The sequence below is a fragment of the Thalassophryne amazonica genome, chromosome 10 (genome assembly GCF_902500255.1).
Source record: "Thalassophryne amazonica chromosome 10, fThaAma1.1, whole genome shotgun sequence".
NCBI classification, from domain to species: Eukaryota; Metazoa; Chordata; class Actinopteri; order Batrachoidiformes; family Batrachoididae; genus Thalassophryne; species Thalassophryne amazonica.
The window spans coordinates 75557505-75580479 of record NC_047112.1 but is presented as its reverse complement, the minus strand read 5'-3'; the positions used below and the strand labels follow the sequence as shown (position 1 = coordinate 75580479).

The 22975-nt window shown below is 38.9% G+C and overlaps 1 protein-coding gene across 1 annotated transcript in view; it reads right to left on the bottom strand.

Moving 5' to 3' along the window:
• ncanb (neurocan b) overlaps nucleotides 1-22975 on the bottom strand; it is a 377055-nt gene that overhangs the window by 337903 nt on the left and 16177 nt on the right. Inside the window, exon 3 of the mRNA XM_034179195.1 lies at nucleotides 5643-5817. Coding sequence (XP_034035086.1) covers nucleotides 5643-5817 — 175 coding nt within the window. The remainder of the gene's footprint in view (nucleotides 1-5642; nucleotides 5818-22975) is intronic.

The window sequence follows — 22975 nt, the reverse complement described above, 5'->3', positions numbered from 1 at the left end:
AATTAGATCCAATTATATTGCATAGTTCAGTTTTAATAATAATAATAAAAAAAAAACCTAAATGGCTTTCATGCTGCTGTGTTAGCATTCCAACTCAGGTTTTCTTTTTAGATTTACATTTTAACATGAAAATGCACTAATTTCTGTCACAATACCATTAATTAGCATTAAAGTGTAACTCCCATATTTTTCAACATGGGCTCTATTTCCAGATGTTTTTGGGTTCACTTTTTCACTTGTAATAAGATCATTTTAATAAGGCCAACATTGTCAATGAGGGGCTTGTTCTTCTGTGCATAACATGTATGGGCCCCAATTTTAATGACTTAATGGCGAGTGGTGTTGCCGAATGAGATGGAGGCCAATAGGTAAGCAGCTACCTCTAAAATTGCTTATTTTAAACAAGTTGGGTTTTTTTCTTTACATTTAGTAAGGTACATAAGCATGCAGAAGATTTTGATTTACATAAAAATCCTCTCCATGCAGCCAGACACTTGGATAAGCCGTTAGTGCACCTGTTTTGAGTGTGGATGGTTTCCAGTTGAAGGTTCTCCAAGTAACGTGGAGTTGCATCAGGTATTTTATCCCGTGTGCAACTTATACCAAATCAACATGTAGATCGTACTTCAGATCTACTTCGGACCCCAGCAGATGGTTTCTTACTTACAATCGTGACAAGACACCTTTAACTGAGTGTTATTAGATTGCCCCACACAATAAAGGCCTCTTCAGACATAGTGCGAATATGTACAACTCAGGGTGACTCCCACTGGAACAGCTCGTATGGGCGAACCACGCAAACATCGCGCTGACAGGCAGGCGTGCACGATGCTGCTGTGACAGTTCATGCACGTGGGAACATAAGAAGAAACATAAATGAAAAAAATACATGCTGAGACGGTTTTGTCCATGCGGGAACACAGCAGCTTTTCACAGCAGCTTACATCACCCAGCCTGTCAATGTGCGTGCTTGGTGCGCGCTCACTCACTGCAGCCTGTCACCACAGCGATATATGTTTTTATTTATGTCCACGTGAGGACAGCAAGCAGACACACGTGCATCAAAGTGGGCAGTTGTTAGTCCATGTCCATCCAAACACAGTACATGTTCCCCAGCCCTGATGTCTAGAACCACAGATCTCGACAGCCGCTCCTGTGGCCGGCCACACCCCCTGTCAGTTCAACGCACACACCAATGTGTCACTGTCTGTATGCAAAGCCACACTCGTGGGGAACTTAGACAAATTTCACATTCAGCTCAACAGTGATTGTCTGCTCTCTGTTGTCATGTTAATAGTGCGAATGGCCAGTGTTAGATGTGTGTGTCACCTGGAATTTGGCTGACACCTGCCGCGAGAGGGTTCCATGGGCTCACACAGTGCACAGTCTGTCTTTCAGCTACTGGTGTGTGCAAATAGCTGTAGCAACAGGTGTACAAGGTGTTGGAAGCAGCTACAATTTACATGTTTTGCAAAGAACTCCTGCTTCTTGCGCATCACTTTGACCAAATTTGCGCTGTGTGAAGAGGCCCTAACATTGTGTAGCTGATAGCATCTGATGGTGTTTGTGTTCTAAATGAATGCTGAGGCAACTCAATTCCTTGTTGTCCTGAGTAAAAAGATGAACTCAAAAACATCTAAAAATAGAACCTGGGTTGAAAAATTCCAGAGTTTTCCTCTAGGTAGCCAATCTGACTTTGATTTCAATGTCCAACAAACATGGACTCTTAACAAATTAAATTTGGACTACTGCAATATTCTATTTTTTGGTTTACCGCAGTCCAGCATTAGGGGTCTCCAATGGGTTCAAAATGCTTCTGCCAGAGTTTTGACACGAAGCAGAAAGTTTGACCACATTACACCCATTTTGGCATCCCTTCACTGGCTTCCTGTCCCAGTGAGATCAGATTTTAAGGTTCTGCTACTAGCCTATAAAATTGTTCACAGACTGGCACTTCCCTACCTACCTGACCTAATTAAACCCTACGTATCGGCCCGGTACGTATGTATGTTTCCTACACTCCAGATTCCTCCAACAACCCAAACATGCTTGTTTAGGGTCTGCTTCTTTCTCTGCCCCTGACCAAGGCAATGTCTGTACATCTGGAGTTTGTCCATGGGTGCCAGACTGTGGCTGCCCACTGCTCCTAGTGGTTGGATTGTGTTCTCAGGGTGCAGGACTACTTTGTGTCCCTAGGGTGAATAAAAAGTCTGCGGGTCACAGAGCTTTCTCTTATCATGCCCCTGCTCTGTGGAATGATCTCCCTGCATCAATAAAACAGAGATTCTGTAGAGACTTTCAAGTCCAGACCTAAGACACACTTATTTTCTCTTTTGTATGGGTAGCATACTGGCATAGTATGTTTCTATGCTTTTTACTCTTTTAATTAATTTTATTAGTAAACGGAGCAGGCTGTGGCCTCAACTTTATTTAATTCTGGGTCTTTTAGTGAAGCTTAGGGCTAGTGGGCAGCGATCAACTTAGTATTTCTTCTGTTTTTCTTGTTGCTTAATGCTGACAAATTACACTGTATTTGTCTTTCTGATGCCTGATTCTGCTCTTTTTTCTTTTCTCTGTTTGAGGTGTAGCTCCATCCAGAGATGGGTGTGGTGTCTGTTCCAGAAACTGTCCTGTGCACCAGCAACATTTCCTATATTTTCATTTTGTGAATTGTTTTGTAATTTGTGTCTGTAGCATGGCCCAAGCAGAGGGTCACCCCTTTGAGTCTGGTCTGCTTGAGGTTTTTTCCTCAGAGGGAGTTTTTTCCTTACCACTGTTGCTCTGGGGGTTGGTAAGGTTAGACCTTACTTGTGTGAAGTGCCTTGAGGCAACCTTATTGTGATTTGGCACTATATAAATGAAAATAAATTAAAATTAAATTAAATAATGATAATATATACAGTATATATAAATTCAGAATAGTGCATGACATATTCTATGAAATAATATTTACAGGACTGTTGTGTGAAAATTTGCACAAGAGAGAACAAAGAGCAATTTGTGGTGCACATAGGTGAGACAGAACATGGAAATGGTTAATAGGCTGCATTTCTGTTTGGATTTTCTGTTTTTTGCAGATGCTGAAAGTGCTTTACAATGATATGTCACATTCACTCATACATGCAAACAAGGATGTCAAGGTGTTGCCATGAACAATTGCTAAGGACCTTGCTCGAAGACACATTAGTAATGGTAACCATAGTGAGACACATGGAGCCTTATGCTGCCAACATTATGTGCATGGTGCACATTGATCAAGTGCCTTCAGTTTTTAAGAATGAAATTAAATTAGGTTGAATCTAATTAATTTAAGTAATATTTTAACCAATTTGACTTAATTTGGACAAACATAATTCATTAAAGTCTTAGAAATGTAATTAGGTTTGGTTTTTCATGGGGGTGTTGTTGGCATCAGAGGTCTGCACGGCCAGTTTGACTTCAAAGTAGTGACTGCCAGTGTCCACAGGCTGCAATTTAATAAAAATATTGTATCCACAAATTACTGCAAGTACACTGATCATGACTGTGACAGTAAATGTAACCACATGTCCATGACAGTTAATGTGACCGCAGGGTGACCATGACCATGACTGCAGATGATTGTTAGTGATGCATATTAATTTGCTAAGAAAAGACAAAACTTTTTAAAATTTATTCTCTACTTGTGCAATATCAGAACATAATATTCAAACACATCATACACACACTGATCACACACTGATCTTGATTGTCACTTATTTGGCATCACTGAAATTAAAATTATCCGAAGCACTAAGTAGTCATCATAATGGCATGTCAGAGGTTTTATAACTTTCCTTACATCTTCACAAAAGTAAAATGTTCTGTTTGTTTGCAGTTATATCATTATCAGTGAAATAGAAAAAATATGACCATTTTGCCACATTTTACTCCACTAATCACAAAAATGTGGGAAAATGTTGATCATTTGCAATGGCAGATGTGCTGTTGTCCATGACTGCAAAGTGACTACAATTTATTGTCAACTGCGACCAGAACACGTTTGCAAACTTGACTACAGGCTGTGCAGACCTCTAGTCAGCAAAACAAAACCAATTCGATTGGCACCTATCATTGTCCTAAAACAGTTCTTGCGCATTGATTGAGCTTGCTGTGAAGTGAACGGTTTTCTGTTGAGTAAATGATTTTGCACACACAAAGTGCCAATGTGCACAACAGGTAAATGCACTACAAAACACTGGAAGTGTATTGACTGCTGCTATGACCACTGGAATAAGAAGGACTGCATTTTATGGTACTTTTCCATGGATCAGATTCTCAAAAAGTGTTTTACAGTGATGTCTCACATTTACTTCTCTAGCCAATGCCAGAAACCATTTTTACAATTGGCTGTACTCTGAGACAATGCAGATTAAGTGTCTTGCCCAAGATCCTTATCCACTAAACTACCTGCTTTACAAATAACAACACATGTTGCTTCCACTGCTATGTGTGGTGATTGTTCACTGAACACCATGCATTAATTGAATTAATGGAACCATTAGGAAGGACAAGTCCATACCAAGATGCATTGCTTGCAGCACTGCTAATGATAAGTTAAAAACTGTTAAATTTTATGCTGTGGTGTTCTCTGTATGCTCTGTACTCTTAAGCATGTGGAGTCTTTTCAGTTAAGGTTGAAGTGTGTCATTAATGCTTTTAATGTCTGTTTATATCAAAGTACAAGCTAATATCAGCCATAATATCAGCACTTTGCATTTCTGTTTCAAAACATACTTTGCCTGGACCTATTGCAAAAACTGAATCCTTCTTCAGCTCCACCAGCCAACACAGAGAGAAACCAGAGTAAAAAAAAATGGTTAATTATTTTGTGTGTTTTCTTTTTTTAATTATTACTTTTATTTTATTGTTAATACTTGTTTTCAATTCAGATTCATGGCACTATAATGTAAATGTGTACAGATGATGAAAAATGTATTAGCCTCCCTATGGAATTTGACATTTTGTTCAAATTTTCCCAAGTGGTTTTTTAACAGAGCAAGGAATTTTCAACACAGCATTTCTAAACATCCTAGTTTTATTTTGGTTAGTTTTATTTATTTTGTTTTACTTTGCACACAGAAACAAACTTTTTTCAACAAAAACTGCCATGGTAAAATTTATTGATGTTAATGGTCAATTGCATCATTTTGCTGAATAAGAGCCTGCAGTCATTTGTTGTAGTTTTCAACAAGTCTCATACATGTCTCCTGAGGAATCCCAGCCCATTCTTCTTTGGTGAATCTCTCAACCTCCTCCAGATTTGACAGTCTTCTCGCATGGACCTTGCGATTTTCAGTGGGCCTCAAGTCAGACTGTTGTGCAGGCCAGTCAATAATGTTCACTTTGGTTGTGGAGGGAGTTCTTCACCAGGAGCGATGTATGTTTTGGGTCATTGTCATGTTGGATGACAAAGCAACAAACCAGTCCCAGTTTTGCTGCTGACTGCTTGAGTACCCTCAATGTAGTATTATCTGCTCTTCACTACAATAAGATGAATTTTTATTAAGCTGGTAGAATGAAACTATTACACCAGTTTTCATCATAACCACACTTCACAACATTGTCCTTTAATTTAGATTTACATCTGATACTGATCACGCACCAACATCTGAGCACCTCACCGTACAGTCTGATCCGACAGCCAGCCAGCATCACAGTTTTCATAGCCGTCAGCGAAGGTGGCCTGCAGCTGATCCGGTGTTGCAATGACTGCAGAGTTCTCGATACACACCCGCTTGGCATCAGTGAAGGACAGAGTGTATCGGTCATGAGGGGCACGGTAGTGGAAAACCACACCTGGAGTAAAGACATAGGGGATATTATACTCAGGATAAGCTCTAGATCGATTCTATGAAATGCAAACTTTAGGTTGTGCAAATATTTATAAGCAGGAATACACACACATATAAACACAAAACCGTGTGTACATCATCATCATGTTCTGTTAATGTTCTATCCGTACAGGAAGAAACATGATTTAGGCTCAGCAACCATCTACATGCATCTCATTTGCTGCAGACAGTCTTATCATAACAAAAAAGCGATGTTGCCCTTGGATACACTGTGTGACAAACAGTGATGATGTATATTTCCCTGCTTTATCAGTGTAATAACAATGTCACCCTGCTGCACTCAGCCTGTCTGCACACTCCAGATGAAGAGACAAAGAAGACAGACGGAAGAGAAAAAAGAACTAAATTCAAGGTGATGCACATAAGATCACATTGAAGCACACAGAGAGGAACAGATATGCAGCAAGTACAATAAAAATGAATTGAAACAATTCCCCAAGCAGTGAGAGGAGAATACTGTATATTGCACTTAAGTGGTGACCAAACAGCTTTAGAAATGTCCATCTAACCTCTGCCTGTCAGTCACACTTCCCCTGAGGAGAATCTCCGGCTACATAAAAGCCAGTGGGTGTCTGGCTGCTAACGTTCCACCCTCTGCTGCTTTATCCTCTGGCTTTGTCTGGGAGAAGTAACACAGATCCCTCTGACACAGAAGACTGGTTGGCAATTTAGCATTAACACTCCAGGGTATGGGTGCAGAAAGCAAGCAATCCCTCTGAGTCCATCCTGTCATTCTGTCACCTTGGTTTCATTCTCTATATTGCTCCTCTTTACAAAATTGTGGAGCAGGAATCATGTCTTTTGTTTGTTCATGCTTTCTTCTCCACCATCCTTTCTCCTTTGAGGCTGTGGGATATTGTCCAAAAAAAGGGTGCAAGCTTGTTGGCTAATGTGTGCACATGAGAGACAAATGGGTTTTCACTCTGTATGGGGAACCTAGCCCTATCCCACCGGGGGGCTGAGTGTCTAATACCTCATTGCTATTTTTACCTGCTGCATTCTCACACATCCCCTCATAGTCTCCAGAGGGAGGAACAGGAAGGCGATATGCTTTATGACTGCACGATGCCCTCGGTGTAGTACTATCTGTGTCCCTTGGCTCCAGTACATTATATCACATACAATAGGCAAACATTTGCTCATCCAATATGATCCCACTAGGATTTTAACTATAAAAATCACATTCTAAATAATTGACATGAAAAATGCTGTGTAAAGCCCCAAATTCCCATCAGCACTAGGGAAGCCAAGTTTAGGTGTGATATCGTTTGTGAACAATAATTGGATACAACACATAATTGTCCTGTAAATACTGCAATTGCTGATTTTTTTTTTTAATCCAAAAAAGGTGTGTTAGCCTATAGCATTTCTAAAAACATGCAGAGCCATAACTTCATGACAGGTTTATAACACATGGACCATTTAGATTTGGGTCATATCCACCAAAACAGTTGGATTTATGTTACAGCACAAGCTTGGGCACTGGGAATAAAGGGTCGACAGTAAATTATTGCCTGATTATTCATTAGCATCTTGCAGCATAACATAAAATCAGCCAATTAGAGAAGCACGTCTCATTGCCTTAAAGTCAGAGTGTGGCCATGTCTAGCTCATTGCTACTTGTTTACAAAAAAGTCAGAGGTTTTCTGGTGAGGGGATGGTTTTGTATGCATAAAACATGGACTCTTGCAGTAGGCAAAAGTGCAATAAATGTAGAGACTGTTATGACAGTTGGATTAACAACTGTCCATCTGTATTTGTGAAGATTGGAAATAATGGATTTGGAACGACAAGTTCATACCAAGGTATGTCACTTGTAGCACTGTTAAGGGTAAGATAAAAACTGTGCATGTTTGTACTGTGGTGTAGTCTATGCTCTTTTGTACAAGGAGGAAATGAGTGAGTTCTTCTGTTCTGTTGTGTATGCCTGTGATTAATGTTGGCATGGGGGGGGATGAAATCTGTCCTGAGTACCTTAAGTCTCTGGATGTTGTGGGACTGTCTTGGTTGACACGCCTCTGCAACGTCGCGTGGCGGTATGGGACAGTGCCTCTGGATTGGTAGACCGAGGTGGTGGTCCCTCTGTTTAAGAAGTGGGGCCGTAGGGTGTGTTCCAATTACAGGGGATCACATTTCCCAGTAAGGTCTATTCCAGAGTACTGGAGAGGAGAATTTGACCGATAGTCGAACCTCGGATTCAGGAGGAGCAGTGTGGTTTTTGTCCTGGTCGCGGCACACTGACCAGCTCTACACCCTCCATCGGGTGCTCAAGGGTTCATGGGAGTTTGCCCAACCAGTCCACATGTGCTTTCTGGATCTGAAGAAGCCGTTCAACCGTGTCCCTCAAGGCACCCTGTGGGGCAGGGGTGGGCAATCATGTGCCATAAAGGGCCGAGACACTGCAGGTTTTCTGTGCAACCAATCACCTCAGCAGGTGATTTCATTAATGATCATGTGTCTCAGCAGGTGATTTCATTGACAACCAGGTGTTTATGTTCAGAGCAGAAGCTCATCACCAACCCACCTGCTGAGGTGATTGGTTGCACGGAAAACCTGCAGTGTCTCGGCCCTCGATGCCCACCACTGCTGTGGGGGGTGCTCCGGCAGTACAGGGTCCAGGATCCTTTGCTAAGGGCTATCCGGTCCCTGTACAGGGACTTTCCTCTCTTCAGGTCGGTGGAGTGTCCTTGCCTCAAGTGGAGGAGTTTAAGTGTCTCGGTGTCTTTTTCATGAGTGAGGGACGGATGGAACGTGAGATCGACAGACGAATTGGTGCAGCGTCTGCAGTGATGTGGTCGCTGTATCAGACCGTCGTGGTGAAGAGAGAGCTGAGCAGGGGGGCAAAGCGATTGATCTACGTTCCGACCCTCACCTATGGTCATGAGATTTGGCTCATGACCGAAAGAACAAGATCGCGAGTACAAGCGGCCGAGATGAGTTTCCTCCGCAGGGTGGCTCGGCGATCCCTTAGAGATAGGGTGAGAAGCTCAGTCAGTGAGGAGCTCGGTGTCGAGCCGCTGCTCCTCCACGTCGAAAGGACCCAGCTGAGGTGGCTTGGGCATCTTTTCCGGATGCCCCCTGAACGCCTCGCTGGAGAGGTGTTCTGGGCACGTCCCATCGGGAGGAGGCCCCGGGGAAGACCCAGGACACACATATATATATGTATATATATATATATATATGTATATATATATATATATATATATATATATATATATATATATATATATATATATATATATATATATATATGTTTACCCATAATTTTAGGGTTTGAAAGTTATAAGGTCAGAAGTAGTAATCATAACAATTTACTTACTTTGGAAAAGCCTAGGCACGTAACCCTAGGCTTGTCTAAAGGGAGTGACTATATAGATAAATGAATTAGTCATCACCTCCAGTTTATTAACACAGTAACATAAAGGTGATCATCTCTACACAAGTATTTATACTGCTAAAAACTCTATGAGAGTGTTGAAAAGCATTTACATATTTTCTCACATGTCAAATACAAAAACCCAAGATTACCTGACTGCAGCAGCAATGAAATAGCACTGTGGTTTGATTTAGGTTTTACTCTAGGGATTGTGCTGATATGGTTACAGGTAATTGGAGATGAACATTCTTCACAACTTCTGACTAATGCAAACAATCAATTACGCGGTGTTGTAAATGGTGAGACAGATCCAAGTATCCAATCAATATGTGCCAATAAAAAGAAAGAAGATTGAAACAACACTGAACACAAGAAAAACAAAGTCAGCGGGAGAGAAATTAAGAACGCAATAGCATTTGAGGAAGGATATTTCATTACGGCTTAGACACGCACACATACAAAGGTCTAAGAAGAGTCCTGGGGATTAATATGACATTGATATAGCAGAGTAGTATCAGTACCTGCTAATTAATGCATTAAGTACCCAGCAACATTCATGTGAGGACAGTTGTGGTTTGCCGGGTAGCATGACTGCCAATTAGAGCTATGCCCGGGAGAGGCTTGCCGACACATAATTGGTTTCTTTCTAAAGAAACGGTGTTCATAGTGTGGAAATCGATTGACCAAAAGGACTGACTATAGGATTTCCATGAATGGTGCCAGGGTTCTTGCTTATCAAATGCAAACTGTTCTTATGAAGTAAGATGAGGTGCCTTACAAAGTGCTTGAACGAAAACACAGCACAGTATGAAGTATGGCTGTACTGACCCAATTGAACAGCATTTCTAGTCAACAGTGATTCTCAAAACAATGATTCCGTGCATCCTAAAATGAGAGTCAGATTTGACTGAAATAAATTTGATGCTTCAGAGAACAAACAATACAGCTCTACAATATATATATATATATATATATGCATGGAAGCAAACATTAGACAAACATGTAAGGAAACATTTGCAAAAATCAATCAAATGTTTATAGAATGTATGCTTAATGTTCAGTGTGTTTGCGAACATTCACATAATGTTCATGGTGTATGTGCAAAGCTTGCCTCTAAATAAAAATATATATATTCTAAAATTTTGTAAAATTTCATATACAGCTAGGAAAACAATAAATATCATTTTGCCTACAGAAAGTTAATGTTGGACTCCATTTAAATCATGTATGCAAACATAGGTAGAATGAACAGGAAATAATTTAAGCACTCTACCATGGTAACCAATCATTTGTCGATTTATGATTTATTCAGGCTTATACTGAATATAGAATTTCAAGGTTACTGTGATAAACTGACAGAAAACATGTCTTGGGCAACTTGCATAAACATGCAATCTGTTGAAATATTAATTTTTGCAAGATAATTTAAGTCACTAGATTGTCAGCTACCAAAAATATATATTTTTTTATGGAAACAGATTGCAATGCCAGCTTATTATAAGTCTTATTATAAGTATAAATTTTATAAAAGCATAATATCTTTAACATTTTTGTAAATAAGGAAAATATATAAAGGTATTAAAAATTGATTTACAAAATAATGTTTTCAACATGCATGAGCAGGAAACACTGACATTTAAATAAAACAGCTCATAGACAAATAATATTTTTTACAGGTCATAAGCGAACATTTGCGAGCAAATGTTCATAGAATGTTTGCTTATTGTTCAGCAAGTTTGAGAGCGTTCATGTAATGTTCGCGATGTTTGTGTGATGTTTGCATGGAAGCGAACATTTGCAAACGTACGTATCAAACGTTCATAGAGTGTTTGGTTGCCATAGCGGAGCGTTTTTTTTTTTTTTTTTTTGGCTGTGTTTTCATTTGGTTGCGTCATGATATAGCAGAGCCTTGATATGTGGTGATTTGCAGCGCATTTTTTGTTGTGTTTATATTTGGTTGTGTGGTGCAGAGATGTTTTTTTTTTCTTTTTGTTGCATTTTTGTACGGCACCTCACTGCACAACTCAGGATTCTCTGGTCACAACAGCCTTAGGGTATGCAGAGGTAAAGTGCAGCCTTTATGTTTGGTTGTGTAATTTGCTGGGTGCTTTTTTTGTATTTTATTTTTTTATTGTGTTTATATGATCGTTATGTTTGGAAGCGAACATTTGCATGTATCAAACATTGAATGTTTGTCTATTTATTTGCCTTAATTTGCAGAGAATTTTTTGTGTGTTTGTTGGTTGTGTCATGCTAATTTGCAGAGCATTTTTTGTGTTTATATTTGGCTGTATTAATTTGTCGAGTGTTTTTTTTTTTTTTTCCTTCTTTTTTGTGTGTAATCAAGAAGTTTGTTGGTCGCACGCGACTCCCCGCAAGCCCAGTACCTTTAAAATCGCGCGTGATTTGCGCGAGATTTGAGACCTGAACGGCACATGAGTACGGCCTCCGTTTCCCATCGCCATTTTGCGGTTTGGGAGCTTGGAGAGAGGTGCGCCGAATTTGTGAATTAAAATCTATCGCCATCAGGTAAGAAATATCTATTGCAACGCTTTCAAACATACTGCAAAAATTATCGGAACGTCGTGGTTATACGCTGGTCTCCATATTATACTTATTGTCGTTTTTACGTTATAACTGTGATGTTTTCTTTTTGAACTGATCTGATTGCGTCTTTCCATTGATTTACCGTCTTTAATTTCTTAAGAAACACACTTTGGACTTACATAACAATGAAAAAGCATGTATATGTTATGCTCACGACATAGCTGACCTGTCTAAAAGTTTGGATAGAGGTCTGTATTTAGCAACAACTTGTTTATCTGATCAATCCACGGCCTGGATGGCTTGGCACAAATCTTAATTATTATCGTCTCCAAAACAACATTAAACCATTGCCGCGAGTCATGCAGTTCGTGGCTTGTTAATAAATAAATTTGAAGTTCGAATAATACTTGACATTTTACATTTATTATGCTGGAACGGGAAAAAAAAAAACGCAGTAGGCCTGAAAAAATCCCCAGATCGAGGCCTTCAATTCCAATTTGCCCTATTGACGTATCCCATAATCCCTTGCGTGCCAGAGAGTCGCTGCAGTCAAACATATAGAGAATCCACATGATGACAATTGTAAATGGATGTTATACTACAAAAATGTAATTTTTGTTCTGCTTTTCATTACGTTAATAAGAGACTGCTGCATGATACCCTGAAAACCTGCTAAGACAATTATAATGTATACTGAGGCCATCTTACAAAAACAAAAGCTAAACAATTAAATAGAAGTAATTATTTGGAGTCAGTCTGGTTCACTCTGCTCCATTTTGTTACATTTTACCCCATTTCGTGATTATCAGTCTCCATTTCATATTTTAGTATGGCCCAGACAGAATACCTGATGGTAGGGTGTAGGACCAGCTATAAAGACAGGGGATACAGAACTTCCAATGCATTCTAAACAAGAATAATAGACAAATATGACATTTATGTTGTAATGTTTGTAATATCAAAGTTCTTTTTTGCATGTTTCTGTCAAAATCTAAGTTAATATAATGTTGCACATTAATTGTTTTGTCTTTTTCAATATATTTTTGCATTAAAAAACAAAAAAATTATAACCCCAATTGTTTTATTTCAACAGACCTGAACTTGTATTAATCGAGGAAAACGGACATCTGGGACACTGATCACGTGATCTGAAGCGCACCCTAGTCACCATTTTAAAGTAAGTGAAAACAAAGGAAACCCCTTTGTCCTTTGTAGCATTTTGAGTGGTTCTGATCCAGTAAATGTGCTCGCTATATATATATATATATATATATATATATATATCTACAACTCGGAGCAGAATATAAATTTGAAAAGAGACCTTTAGATGTCTCTTTGCGTAATATTGTTTTTATATGCCCATGTGAGTATTTTATCATTTACATGCTTTATTTATTATTTATTTATCCTTCCTCTCAATGTACATAACTTTTTATAACCAGAATTAAAATTTATATGCTGTCTGTTACTAGGCATTCAGGAAATTGAAGTTCAAATAACATGTTAGTGCACAGAAAGAGACTTTGTGAAAATAAGTTTGATTCAGTTGTGTTTTTGCATTGCCACAACTGTTTTATATTTTTGTGTGAATATTTAATTATTGATTGTAACTTTCATTACTGCCATAGGTTTTGCATGTGTAATTACTTCAAATTGTTTGTTTGCCCTTTACAAATGTGACCAATAATAATAATTTTTTGGGTTATTGTTTATTTTTCTTTTCAAAAGTAACCATGCCTGCTGTCATAAGAGCTGCCACATCAGTGATTCCATCCGACCAACCGGTTGAGCTGAGCCAAACGCCATGATGGCAGTTCAGTCACACCAACAGCCCGATCAGTCTAAATCGGAAAGTAGTAGTGAATCCACAGGTTTGTATTTTGTTTAAATGAGATTGTACAGCGACTTACTTTTAATATTGAGTGTTTATTTTTTTTTGGCATAGAAACATCAGCTAGTCTTGACTGAGAACTGACACCTTCTGAACATGTGCCGGCAGTTGTGTGAAGACGCATGTCCTGCAGACAGCATCTGTTGACAAATTCTCTAAAGGATGCTCAAGATCAGGGGTGGGCAACTTGTTCCAGAAAGGGCCAAGAGGGTGCAGGTTTTCTTTGCAGCCACTGACTCCACCAGGTGATTTCATTGATTAATATCACTTTGAGCAGATTTAATCAGTGAAATCACCTGGTGGAGTCAGTGGCTGCAAAGAAAACCTGCACCCTAATGGCCCATTCTGGTCAACAAGTTGCCTACCCCTGCTCTAGAGTCTACAAGTTTTCATATAATGTACATTGAAAAAATTTGTATAGGTGTAATAAGTCAGAGGTGATAATACAGAGGTTTAGTGATTATGCATCTTGCACATTCTCTTGTCTAGCCAGTTAGTGGTTGTGTTTCCATATGTTTGTAATTTTCTTGGAAATGGTGATTATATATACGTCACTGCTTTTGTTTTTTGAAGCTTTGTCATCTGCAAGAAGACCTGCGGCTGAGCTTACGGCACGTCGTCATTTGGCAAGTGTTTCTGCTGCAGATGCACAGCTGTCTGAGATTTCTCGTGTTGAGTTGACGCCAACAGAAGGACTTGGCAGCATCATGCAGATGCTGGGCATATTGATGGTATGTTTAATTTACTCAAGTTTTACCTTTTTATATTATACAATTATAAAGGGAGCTGTGGTGGCCTAGCACAAATGCACTGGTCCCTGTGTCACAGTTTGAACTGTCCCCTTTTGTGTACTGCGCATGTGTCATTTCGGACAGTCAGCAGCAAATTAACAGAACATTGCCTTGTTTCTGCTTTAAACTGACTTTAGAATAAGAACAAGGTGAAAATCTGTGAATCACTGCTGGCGGTCTGAAATGACGTATGCAAAAGGAGACCGCTTTTTAACAACACTGAGTTCAAAGCTCATGTTGTGCTGTATGCAAACTAGGAGACTATGAAACACTGTGCACTCGGCACACCCTAACCCTTTTCCAGCTTGACTGTGTGTGTGTGTGTGTGTGTGTGTGTGTGTGTGTGTGTGTGTGTGTGTGTGTGTGTGTGTGTGTGTGTGTGTGTGTGTGTGTGTGTGTGTGTGTGAGCACTTCGTGGAGTAACACCGCTCTGCTTCACGTTGTGTTTTAGACTCCGCCTCGTGCGTTCAAACCGTATAATGCATGGCTTCAAGTTGTTTAATCCTTATACCATGGTCCCACACAGTGAACTAACACACAAATACTTATTTAAGTTAACAGAACTTGATTAAAAATGCGTAAGTATTTGGGACTAGTTTATGCCAGTCTCAAGATATTTTCATCCTTGCCAACCGTTATCATCTTCTTTCCCGTCTTCAATCTTGTCCAGGTCGTCGGATGTTAAATCTTTATGCCGTTGCTTTTGCTGTTCTTCTTGTTTTAGTGCAGTAGATAACTGAAACAATCTTTCAAATGGTGATACAAGCACCAAATTTGGGACATGTATTCTTTAGACATTATTCTTTTGAGAAACCAGACTATCCACTTGATTGTTCAGTAGGCGGCCAAGTAGGGGTCAATGAAGAATTACAGAGGTCAAGATTTACAAATGCTCCAATCATATTGAAAAGTATACCATATTCATCTGATCATACAGATACCAAAAAGGTATCACTTAGTCTATCTCTGATTAAATGTCTTGACGTTATGGTGTGAAAACAGCATAAATGGTAACAAAGGTCAACCTCAGTTTGTACAGGGGGCCAAAATTAAAGTTGCTCCATCATTATTCACGTTTACCACTATTTATTGTTTATCACTATTTACCAAAATTGGAGCTTAGAACTTTTGCCTCCCGTACAAACTGAAATTAAGCTTTGTCACCGTTTTTGCTATTTTTGACCCATAACTTCGGAACATTCAGTCAAAGATAGTCCAAACTATATCTTTTGGAATCTTTATGGTTGGACAAATAATGTGGTATAGTTTTCAATATGATTGCAGCATCTTTTAATTTTGATCCCTGTGTAATTCTCATTGACCCCTACCTGACTGCCTATTGAAAAATCGAGTGGATACTCTGCTTTTTCAAAAGAGTAATGTCTAAGGACTATTTGTGTTGAATTTGGTGCTTGTATCACCATTTGAAAGATTCCCCTGTAAATATTCTCAAATCTGCTGCACTATTTGCTCTCCTCCTCTTCCCATTCCTCAAACATTTAATTTAGGCCAAAAATATTAAAATTCACTTGGAAATCCATGTTTTATCACGTTTCTGTTATTCACCTGTCAAAACACAGCTGATCTGTGCCAAATGATTTGTGCGTTGCTGTGGTGCCGACCACAACGGAGTGATATTACACTGACTTAACTTGCTGAACTACGTGTGCGTATTCACAAAAATAATGCACGCCAGTTAGACATGTAATTCTCACTGACCATGGTGTGTGTGTGTGTGTGTATATATGTGTATATATATATATATATATATATATATATATATATATATATATATACATACACACACACACACAACTGTATACTCTCTCTAGGGCAAAAAAAAAAGTGACCTGCCCCAACTAAAAACTGATTTTGTTGTAGATTGGTGGGGGGTCAATGGGAACTTCTGTATTAAGGTAGTAATATTTGTGTGCACATTTTATGTTCCAGGAGAAGCAGAATGACCTCATCTGCAAATTTGATGTATTGCTCACACAAAGTGTCCGTTCCCGAACATACCAGGAGAGGGAACTTGAACTTGATGATGAGGATGCTACTGAGATGATTGTTAGAAGAATGTCCAGCTCTAATCCGGAAATGTGAGCTACAACAAATTACAAGCAGTGCCTGGAAGTCTTGGGCCTTCCTGTAAAGTCACTTGAAGAAGTGAGTTAATACATTTTACATTTGTCTATCCTCTTCACTTAACAAAATTTTGTTTTATTTTTTTAGAGTATATTATGAAACAACATGCTGTATATATGGCATATACCACTTCTGAGTTTTCTCCATTGTGGTAGCTGATAACTACATAACTTGAGAAAATTCTGCAACCAGTATAAACAGCTTGATAAAAATATAGGGCCTGTACAATAGGTTGTTGGGTTGAGAATACCAATTCTTACCATCCTGCTGAAATTGTATAGTATCTTAATAGTAAAATGTCTAATTTCTTATGAATAACAATGGCAATTTTCAACTTGCAGCTGAAGAGTGCCAATGAGAAACTTGATGGTGAGGACAAGTGAGCCAGGCGCCGAAGGAATGCCCTCATCAACGCTTGTATGTAATAAAACTTGCAGTATTTTTTTTTTTTTTCACTTTTTGTACTTTTTTTTTTTTTTTTTTTTTCCCCCCCTCTGGAAATATTGCTTGCAGTGTGTTATAACTTAAGTTTCTTGTCTGCATGAAAACATTTGGGGTGGTTTGTTTCATTTGATTCCCAAGTCATCGGAATAAAACACTGAATTTTGAAACATTCATAGTTTGTTTTACTTCACTTTTTGGTTTTCAATATGGAGAGTAAACCTTTCATACAATCAAATTGTAGGCCAATGCTTGCATGTAAATGTATAATGTTGGCATATATAACATACAAACATGAACAGCTGAAGCGGGACATGTCCCACTTCAGCTGAACATTCCAGAAATTTTCATTGATTGCAAGCGGGACATGTCCCGCTTCAGCTGAACATTACAGAAATTTTCATTGATTGCAATCAATGAAAATTTCTGTAATGTTCATATAACGTTCATATATGAACGTTATATGAACATTATACAAATGTCCACAAACATTATATGAACAGTTGAAGCAGGACATTCAATGAACATTTGTATAATGTTCATATAATGTTCATGTGCAAACATTACCTGTCCTCATTCTTTGTTCATCTGACGTTCATGCAGTGTTCATGGCTTGTTTGCATGCAAACGTTATATGAACATTCAAAAAACGTTTGGTTTCCGGGTGGGAAGCCGTCTCCAAAGGTGTTTCAGAGAATTTGGCAGTACATCCAACCAGCCTCACAACCGCAGACCACGTGTAACCACACCAGCCCAGGACCTCCACATCCAGCATGTTCACCTCCAAGATCGTCTGAGACCAGCCACTCGGACAGCTGCTGGAACAATCGGTTTGCATAACCAAAGAATTTCTGCACAAACTGTCAGAAACTGTCTCAGGGAAGCTCATCTGCATGCTCGTCGTCCTCATCTGGGTCTCGACCTGACTCCAGTTCGTCGTTGCAACCGATTTGAGTGGGCAAATGCTCACATTCGCTGCCGTTTGGCACGTTGGAGAGGTGTTCTCTTCACGGATGATGCAAAGGAGATGTGTTGCACTGCATGAGGCAAATGGTGGTCACACCAGATACTGACTGGTTCCCCCCCCCCCCCCCCCCCCAGTAACACCAAAACTGCACCTTTCAGAGTGGCCTTTTCTTGTGGGCAGGTCTATAGGCACACCTGTGCACTTACTCCATGGTGTCTAATCCGCCTCTTGATATGGCACCACCTGTGAGGTGGGATGGATTATCTCAGCAAAGGATGACGTGCTCATATCACAGATTTACGACTGGTTTGTGAACAATATTGAGGGAAATGGTGATATTGTGTTATGTGGAAAAAGTTTTCAGATCTTTGAGTTAATCTCATGCACAATGGGAGCAAAACCAAAGGTGTTGCGTTTATATTTTTGTTGAGCTAATATCCCACACCCACACCTTCATTACATACAGTAAAATATTTACATATACTGGACTCACGGTGGACCAGCGAATTTTGTCTGTTCGAAATCTGTATGTGTGTGTGTCTATATGGTATTCAACACACAAAATCCATTATATGTATAAACATGGACAAAATCACCGGGACCAAACCAGACTGGGATGTAAATGAGGCAGGGGCGTACCCTGCTCTCATGTAGGTGTCTGAGCATGGTTTGGAAAAAATTAAATGGTCGGACTTTTAATCACGGAAATAAAGTACCCACTTTCCTCGAATTGGCGAGGGTCAGTGTTGAACTTAATTTCGTACCTTTCTTACTGTGCATATCCAGATTGCTCTGTCCAGTACATGTGAGGGGTTTTTAATGGACTAAATTACAATGCGGTGGGACATTTTGTCCCATGCGAGCAAAAATCTGTTACACAAAATCCATTGTATACAATGTTCATTACATGGTACTGGTACTGTTGTTTTTGTCTGATAAGTGCAAAATTAGGCCTGCTGTCATAGTAGCATTCCATCGTTTCCCTGTGGACACTCCTTGTCCATGTATGTCTTGTTCCAGTAGTCAATTTCCAATTTGTGTGTCCTGGTTCCTCAACAACAGACACAGACCTTTACAGGATGCAAGATGCAAGCTGGGACAGGGGCACAACCAAGTGTCTGGAATAGTGTACAGGAACATCTGTGGCCCATACGTATTAGAAGTCCCGAGTCCTGATTTGAGACCCCACTAAAGGTGGTTGAGAACAACAGGACTAAAGTACTATGGGACTTCATATTCCAAACAGACAAGCAGCTGCTACCAACCAACTGGACATAGTGGTGGTTTCCAAGAAAAAGAAGACCACAACTGTGATAGACATTCCCTTACAATAGTAACATCAGAAAGAAGGAACACAAGAAAATCATGGAGTACCAAGGGCTGAAGGAACAACTAGAGCAGATGTGGAAGGTAAAGTCCAAAAAATGGTCCCAGTGGTAATTCCTACTACCACTCCTATTACAACTCCTAATGTTCCCATATTAGGTGTAAGCCCAAACTGTAAAAGTGGCTCCAGGAGATTTCAGGCACAACATCAGAGGTCTCAGTCCAGAAGAGTGCAGTCCTAGGATGAGCTAAAAGACTGTGCAGGACCGTCATACTCTCAGGCCTCTGGTGAAGGACCTCAGTTTGAAGAGCATACATAGCACCCTCCAAACACTCAGAATAAACAAAAAGATTCAGTACAAAAAAGTTAATTTTGGAAAAGGAACAATGCTAAAGTAAAAATATTTAGGAAAAAAGTTAAAAAGTTCTACTAATGTGACTTTTTCATTGTTTTGAGTTCATTAAGTGAACATTTTTAATATCACTTTACTGATATCACTGTTCTCTATTGTGTAAATTAGTGTGTCTAAAATCAGTAACATCAATATAGTGTATGTGGTGCTGAATAGGAACGCATCCAACTGATTTATGTTCTGAGACTATTACGCATACAGTGACAAATTATATTAAATATGATGTAGAAAGACAATATATAAAGAGAGAATTCAGAGTTCAGGAACTTCACAATAAAATCTTAATGAACTAGTCAAATGATTTGATCAGTCGAGATTTGTTTGAATTTATCTGACAGACACAATTAATGGTATGATTTTATCTTTGATCCACACTCCCAAGGAGAAAGTGTCGAATAAGCCTAATGTGAAGAAGATATTTAGTCAAAGTGTTTGAAGTTAGGGTTGGCATGGTGGCAAGAAGGTACTGGAATCGTTGGTGGTCCTTTCTGTCATGAGTATATGTTTCTGCGTGGGTTCCCTCTGAGTGCTCTGGCTTCCTTAGAAACACGTGCAGGATAGTTACATTGGCAAATTTTCATTGATGGTGAATGCATTTGTCTGCTTTTTGTCCAGTGAATGCTGCGAGAGGCTGTAGCTGCCATGTGACACTTAATTGGAATAAGCAGGTATAGAAAATGAATGAATGTTTGAACTTAGCTGTAATTTCAATTCAATTTTCAATTTATTTTCCTTTATATAGCGCCAAATCACAACAGAGTTGCCTCAAGGCGCTTCACACAGGTAAAGGTCTAACCTTACCAACCCCCAGAGCAACAGTGGTAAGGAAAAACTGTTAAGGAAAAGGAAAAGCTGTAATAAGTGTAATTGAGGCAATGAATTACCACAAAGTTTTAAAGCTTTGAGTCACATGATTTTGAATTTCATAAGTTAAAGTGTTTGACTTAAGTTTAATTTAAAAGACTATGAATGGAACGATCACAGCTTTGCATCAAAGCAGAAGGTTCTCAGTTCAAGGCTGCCTGTGCCCATTCTCAATGTAATATGGATTTGATTAAACATCTGACAAATTAACATGTGGATCCATATCACAACAGCTATGGCCACCACAAGTGAAAAAGGGAGAAGGAGAAAGAGTTTATACTACTTTTAGCAAACAAAACTAATAAATATTCCTTTAAGCATATAAGAATGTGCTTATGTAGTCATTAATTATAAGTTCTGTTCATGTAATCCCATAAGAGAAGTGGCTGAAAACTTTAAGTCAAAGAAATTGAAAATATTTGAGTTGAGTTATTCAATATACACATAATGAATGTTTATGAGTTCAATGGTATGAATGAGGTGAAATATACACCAAATTAAATATTCGCTCCATTGAAAGAATGTAAAAACATTCATTATTTGTTTCATATATATATATATATATATATATATATATAAAACCACTAAAATAGATCCTTGTCATTTGATATTTTATGAATTTATAATCAACAGAAAAGGGACTTACATTTTGGTGTTCCACAGCTGCTAAAGTCCTAAAGTGCTAAAGTTGTGACGTGTAGTCCGATGATGCTGTGCACTGACTTCGGACTTACATTAAAAAAAAGATTTTCATCAGTTTTTCAGCTTTTCATCTGAACAGTTCTTCATGCATCCAGACGGCTTACAGTGGAGTGGATTTTGTTTGTGTGTGTGTGTGTGTGTGTGTGTGTGTGTATGTGCGTGTGTGTTACAAAAATTAGCAGCGTCAGTTAGCTCAATCAAACCTTCATCTCGGTAGAGTCATCGTCCCCCGCACGCGGGCGTGCGCGCACACACAACCGGGTTGGCGCTTGTGCGTGTGTACTACCAAGAAAAAAGACTGTGTTCATCTTCAGTGTAGTGAAAAAAACTCGTGTCAGAAATTAGTTCAGCTTTTCATTCTAACTTCCTGCTAACAGCCTCCAGACAGCGCAGTGGATTTGTTTTGTGTGTGCGTGCACGTGCGTGTTCTGTGTGTGTGTGTGTGTGCGTGCATGCAAATGTCAGGGCTGGATCCAGAGTGAAAATCTGACAGATGCATTTTTGCCCAATGATAAAATAAAAATTGTACACGTCTTGTTATTCAATAATCTTTATTCTTTTATTTGTGTGCAACATACACTGTCAAATTTCTTTTAACATATTTATTATACTTCATGGACTATAGTGAACACTTCTTATTTGTATAAATATGATGTCCTATAAAAACAACACTATAACAAAAATTGACTGTAAACGGGATAAAATTTATTGCCAAAATCTTTATACCTGAATCTATATATGAGGGTTTTTAATTGATAAAATCAATAAAAATATGACTGCATATATTCTTAATAATAATATATTGCGATACAGACAGTTCACAGAAGACATTTTCCATTGATACCAATCAAAATTAGAAACAGTCCAGCAGGTAACAATATTCATCATGTCCATGACTAAATTTACTAAACCAAATACATCACAATTGTACACATATCACAATTGTGATATGAGTACAGTGGTGATGTATTTGGTTTAGTATATTTAGATTTTGTTGTGATTTGGCACTTTATAAGCTGATTAAATTGAAACTGAATTGAAATTGAACATTTTATTGAGTCTTAAAGTAAATAAATATGAAATTGGTAACTGGATCCTTAAACGTTGGACATAATAAACTCTACATGGTGGATCCTTGATCTCTGGACATAAATAGGAATAAACAAAATCTGTAGTTTTTGTCAAAAGCATTTCCTTTCAGGTATTATTGGCATAAAGGTCTTTCCATATCTGAGCTGAGCGCTTACAGCTGCTTTGCTTCACTTCAGGATGTAATGTGTAAAGAAATACAGCACGTTTCATTTTGGGAGGAAAAAAATGTTTTAGTCTATTGTAGTTGTCTGTATTACAACGTTTGGAAAGAGGTGTCATTTTATTTAAAGCGGCAATTCATTTTGAAGTTATTAATTCCGACTGGACTCTGTCTCAGCAGAGAGCCACGCAGTGTTTGGAGCTGCGGCAACGGAATGGAGGACGAGTCTCGTTTCTTGACTACAACAAGACTAGAGTCGCAGTTAGTGACTTTAATCCATACAAAAGTGACTCACGGTATTTTAATGGCTTTGAGAGGAGTTAAGAAGCGGACTTGCCATTTCTGAAGCGCAGCGAATCAAAGAACCAACGAGCTAGTGGATTGAAG